At 48.1% G+C, this 4,924-nt stretch overlaps 1 protein-coding gene across 1 annotated transcript in view; it reads right to left on the bottom strand.

Moving 5' to 3' along the window:
* LOC105519797 (zinc finger protein 669-like) overlaps positions 1–1,933 on the bottom strand; it is a 12,734-nt gene extending 10,801 nt beyond the window's left edge. The window contains 2 exon segments of the mRNA XM_011953274.1: positions 1,522–1,618; positions 1,620–1,933. Coding sequence (XP_011808664.1) covers positions 1,522–1,618; positions 1,620–1,762 — 240 coding nt within the window. The 5' untranslated portion in view covers positions 1,763–1,933.
* Between the last annotated feature and the right edge of the window lie 2,991 nt (positions 1,934–4,924).

Genomic DNA, 4,924 nt, shown 5'->3' on the forward strand with positions numbered 1-4,924 from the left:
AAGCTGTACTGACAAAATGTATCTTACAGTCAATGAAAAACTGAAACTCAAATAAGCTGATAAGTCTTTTCAAGGTAACAAACTCAGGGAGAGGCAGTGCTGACTCCAACACAGACCTTCCTAAGTGTCACGGCAGGCCATTCTATCCCTGGGGACACCCATCCTGTTCAGTAAAGTCCTCAGTGACCGCCTAGGAGGCACTGGCACTGCTCTTTGTCCTCCTGTGTGCCTTAAGTGCATTTTCATATTCAGGTTCTTGCACATCCTCTCTGGGGTGGGTTTTCCTTGTCTTTGGGACGGTTTTTCTCTCTTCACAAGTCTGAGACAATCTAGAGAGCAGAAATCATTTCTGCCTTTTCCTCTCAATATCAGCATTCAATTGACAGACCATCAATGTGTCTCCGAGGAATAAAAACTCCGGCTGGAGGAACAATTTTAATGACCTAACTTTAATGACATTACATTGTATTGTCCTAAAATTGTAATGACCCTAAGGAGTCACCATTTCAGATGAAACTATACCAGGAGATTCCTCTAAGGCCAAGAGCATCCACTGCTCCCCTGAGAGACTCTACCCCCTACCTCAGGCTGTCCTTGGGGATGAGATGACCCTGGGGCTGATACTCACTAGACCCTCCAATAGACATGGCCACTGTGGGTATCCTGGGTCATCCCCAGACAGTTCTAAAATGCCAGGACTAGGAAAAGACAGGAGGGTGGCTGAGGACACAACGCCCTGTAAAGTTTTCACGGGGGGACCTCAACCTAAAGACATTTTGGTAATACGTACACTTAGGAAAGATGAAAAGAAGAGAGGCACAAAGATGTTTTTTACAGTAGAGTGTCAGATGATTTCTTCTCCGCTTTCCTCTCATGTAAAATGTTTGGAAACAGAAAAATATTTTGGCCAAGGTGGCTCACGCCTGTAATCCCAGCGCTTTAGGAGGCCGAGGCGGGCGATCAATTAAGGTCAGGAGTTCGAAACCAACCTAGCCAACATGGCGAAACCCTGTCTCTACTAAAAATACGAAAATTAGCTGGATGTGGTGGTGGGCGCCTATAAACCCAGCTACTTGGGAGGCTGAGGCAGGAGAATCGCTTGAACCCGGGAGTCAGAGGTTGCAGTGAGCTGAGACTGCACCATTGCACTCCAGCCCGGGTGACAGGGCGAGACTCCATCTCAAAAAAAAAAATGTGTATATATATATATATATACACACACACACACATATATATATGTATATATATATATGTATGGTTTGCTTCCTCATTAACCTTATCAAAGCCTCTCATTTACGCCCCTCCTGTGGACCCCAAACCACAAACCATGACTGCCGTACCCGTTTTATGAATCGCCGTTTGCTCAAACACACCGTTTAACGTTTTAACAAAGCCTCAGGCTAATTTTAGGGGGAGAAAGATGGCACTGGAAGCTCCATGAACCACAGCTCCTCCCACGCTGGAACCACGCACACGGAGTCGGGGCTCTCCCGGATCACCCTCCCGTGGTCACTGTACTACCTGGGTGGGGGAGGCGCGGGGTTCCCGAGAGGGCTCCAGCCGGCGGAAGTGGCGCCCACAGGTACAGACAGGACTCAGGGGTCCCGCTGCCCGCCCCGCCTGGCCCTGCCCAGAAGGGGACTGAGGACCGGATGCGCCGCCGCGGCTGGGTCTGCAGATTCCGCAGCCGATGGCTGGTTCCAGCAGGTTTCAACCAGCCCTCTTCCCCACTTCGGGAAGCCAGGCGCAGTCCACTCACCATTCCTCAGCTTCCCGGGTGTTCTGGCATCAGCTAGGGATGTCCCAATACCCGCAGGTTACAGGGTGGCAGAGGCTGCTGCAGAGCCACCTGGGCCTCCCAGAGCCAAGAAGCAGCAGCAGAGACTAACAGAAACAGGTTACTGTGGCGAAGGCGAGACAAAGCGCCCGCCAGCCAGATCCTGGAAGCCGCCCGCTCCTTTCCGGCGGTGTGCCTGATTGAACGGTCCCCACCCCAGAGCCCCTGATTGTATGCGGCTTCAGGCCCCACCCCCTCAGGCCCTGAGGGACAGGAGATTGCGATCTCACGTGATGTGAGGCTGAATGAGGCCAGAATGACCGTTTTGGCCTAGCGGTTTGTAGGGGGTGCGTCCTTTCTGCGCTGGAATCTGACCATGCCGGGAGGACATTCGCATTTAACCTTGTATACAAGGTTATAGCTATTTGTGCATTATATATATATAAAATTGCAAGCAATATAATGACAATTCTGTAACTGCCCAGTGGGTTCACCTTGCCTGCTACCTAGACAGAGCTGATTTCTCAAGACCGGGGAATAGCAAGAGAAAGAGTAATTCACGCAGAGTCGGCTATAGGGGAGACCGGAGTTTTTTATCTTATTTTATTTTCCTGAAACAGAGTCTTGCTCTGTCGCCCAGGCTGGAGTGCAGCCTCGGAGTTTTATGATTATTCAAATCAGTCTCCCTGAGCATTTGGGGTTAAGAGTATTTAGAAAGTTTATTTTGCCAAGGTTGGGGATGATTGTGCATGACACAGCCTAAGGATATCCTGATGACAGTTGCCCAAGGTGGTCAGAGCACAGCTTGGTTTTGTTGGAGATAAATGCTCAGGGCGCAAAGTGAAACCAGCACTCAAGCGAAAGTTTTCTCAGCAACGCAATTTACTTCTGCAGAAGCGTGCTGCTTGCCTCAATCACAATCGCAAGAGCACACGGAACAAAGGAAAGCAGGGGTTTTATTCCTAAGGCAATCCCTACCTCTGGCATAGGTTGGGGCCAGACCTCAAGCTCTAAACTGACCCGGTTGGCTATTTGTGAATATTTTCCCAAATAAGGAAGGGGGAAGGGGGATGTGAGTTACAAAGGTGGGACGTGTGGTTAGGAAAGGAGAAATGGGTGCAGAGCAGGTAACCAAGGAAACAGATGTGAGTTCTTGATTAGAACTGACAGGAAGGTTGTTTACAATAACTAAGGGCAAGGAGGCACGGAGAACAAGAAAGTTGAGTTCCAGAACAAAAAACAAGAACGTTAACATACCAAACCTTGGAAGAGAAACTGACTGTATCTGACAGTTTTATACATTTTAGGGAGACAGGAGACATCAATCAACATATGTAAGATGAACACTGGTTTGATCTGGTAGGAAGCCAGGAGAGGCCTTCCAGATCACAGGTAGGTGAGAGACTAACGGTTGCATTCTTCTGTTTCTGATGAGCCTTTCCAAAGGAGGCAATAAGATACACATTCTTCTCAGTGAGCAGTGGATGACTTTGAATAGAATGGGAGGCAGGTTTGCCCTAAGCAGTTCCCAGATTGACTTTCCCCTTTATCTTAGCGATTTGGGGGGCCCAAAATATTTTCCTTTCCAATTTCCCCCTTTTGTTTTAAAAATATTTTGGAGAAAGCATTTTAGAAGAAAATCAATCTCTGGTGCCAGCTTTTGTCTGATTTCTCATGGAGTAGCTGGGATTACAGGCGCGAGACACCACATCTGGCTATATATATATATATTTTTTTTTGGTAGAAACGGGGGCCTCCCTCGGTTGCCCAGGCTGGTCTCTGGTGCCCAACGCGGGGCTCCCCGTAATCTCTACAAATAATCCAGTGAAGGAACACCAGAGCGTGGAAAGCGGAGGACGACTGACAAAGGACTCCCGAGTAGGTTTTCACTTCAAGCTCTAGGGTAAGTAGGGCGCTCGGAGAATTCCAGGGAAACCTCGGGAAAATATGGGTCAGGCTTAGAGTAAGTTCGCTAATTACTTAAGCCTTGTGCCGCGGAGGGGTAATTGTGAGTACCCAAAATCTCATATCTTTGTTCCATCTGGTAGACAAGTATTCTCCTTGGTTCCCGGAATATGGAACCATGAATGTAAAAGATTGGGACAAGGTCGGATCAGACTTAAAAAGAGCACAAGAGGGCCACGATATTCCCGTCTCTGCTTGGTCTGTGTGGTCGGCAATTAAAACAGCACTGGAGCCCTTCCAGGCTGAGAAGGAGAAGGAAGAGTTTCAGGATGACATAGGAAAGTTGAATAATCAGTAGTCTAATTATCAGCAAAGTGAACCATGACAGTCTAGTTTTTAAAACGGCGAGAAACGGGAAGGTATATATGCTAATCTTCAAAAACTTATAGAGATACAGTGCCACCTACTGCGCCTTTAGGGGAAGGTCTGGAATGGCCACCCCCAGGCCAGCCTTAGGAATTTTTGGAAGGGGAGCCTGAGAAGCGCCTTGCCGCTCCCATTGTTGCAGGCCCCGCCAGTAACTATGGTGAAGAGAAGCTTCAGGCTTATCCAACAGCCAGTTACCATGAGGGAATGATCCAGGTTTGTCTACCTGTTGATTATGGTAGAGGAATGCTGCGAGCCGGTCCAAATACAAATTATGGCACAGGGACAATCCAGGCATCCATTCGCCAGGCACAAGAAATGGGGGATTTGAATGCTTGGCAGTTGCCAAGGAGGAGAGAACTTGCTCAAACATGCTGGAGCCCAGAGAACTTGCTCAAACATGCTGGGAGCCATTTCCTTTTAAAATATTAAAAGACTTAAAGCAAGCAATTGGACAAGATGAGCCAAATTCTCCTTATGTTCATTACTTGTTACAATGTGTGGCTTATAACAGACGTTGAATACCTATGGATTGGGAGGCATTAGCCCGATCCACCCTGTCCCCCTCTGAATTTCTCCAGTTTAAAACCTGGTGGACGGATGAAGCAACAAATCAGGCACGCAGAAATGCTCAAGCCCAACATCCCGTTAATATCACATCTGATCAACTGCTTGGAACTGGACAGGTATGGGGTACTCTAAATCAACAGATGGTAATGGCTGATGAGGCTGTTGATCAGCTCAGAACTACATGCCTAAGAGCCTGGGAAAAAATTCACGACCCTGCTACTGCTTATCCTTCTTTTCACACAGTTC

Source organism: Colobus angolensis, unplaced genomic scaffold, assembly GCF_000951035.1.
Source record: "Colobus angolensis palliatus isolate OR3802 unplaced genomic scaffold, Cang.pa_1.0 Scaffold36, whole genome shotgun sequence".
NCBI lineage: Eukaryota > Metazoa > Chordata > Mammalia > Primates > Cercopithecidae > Colobus > Colobus angolensis.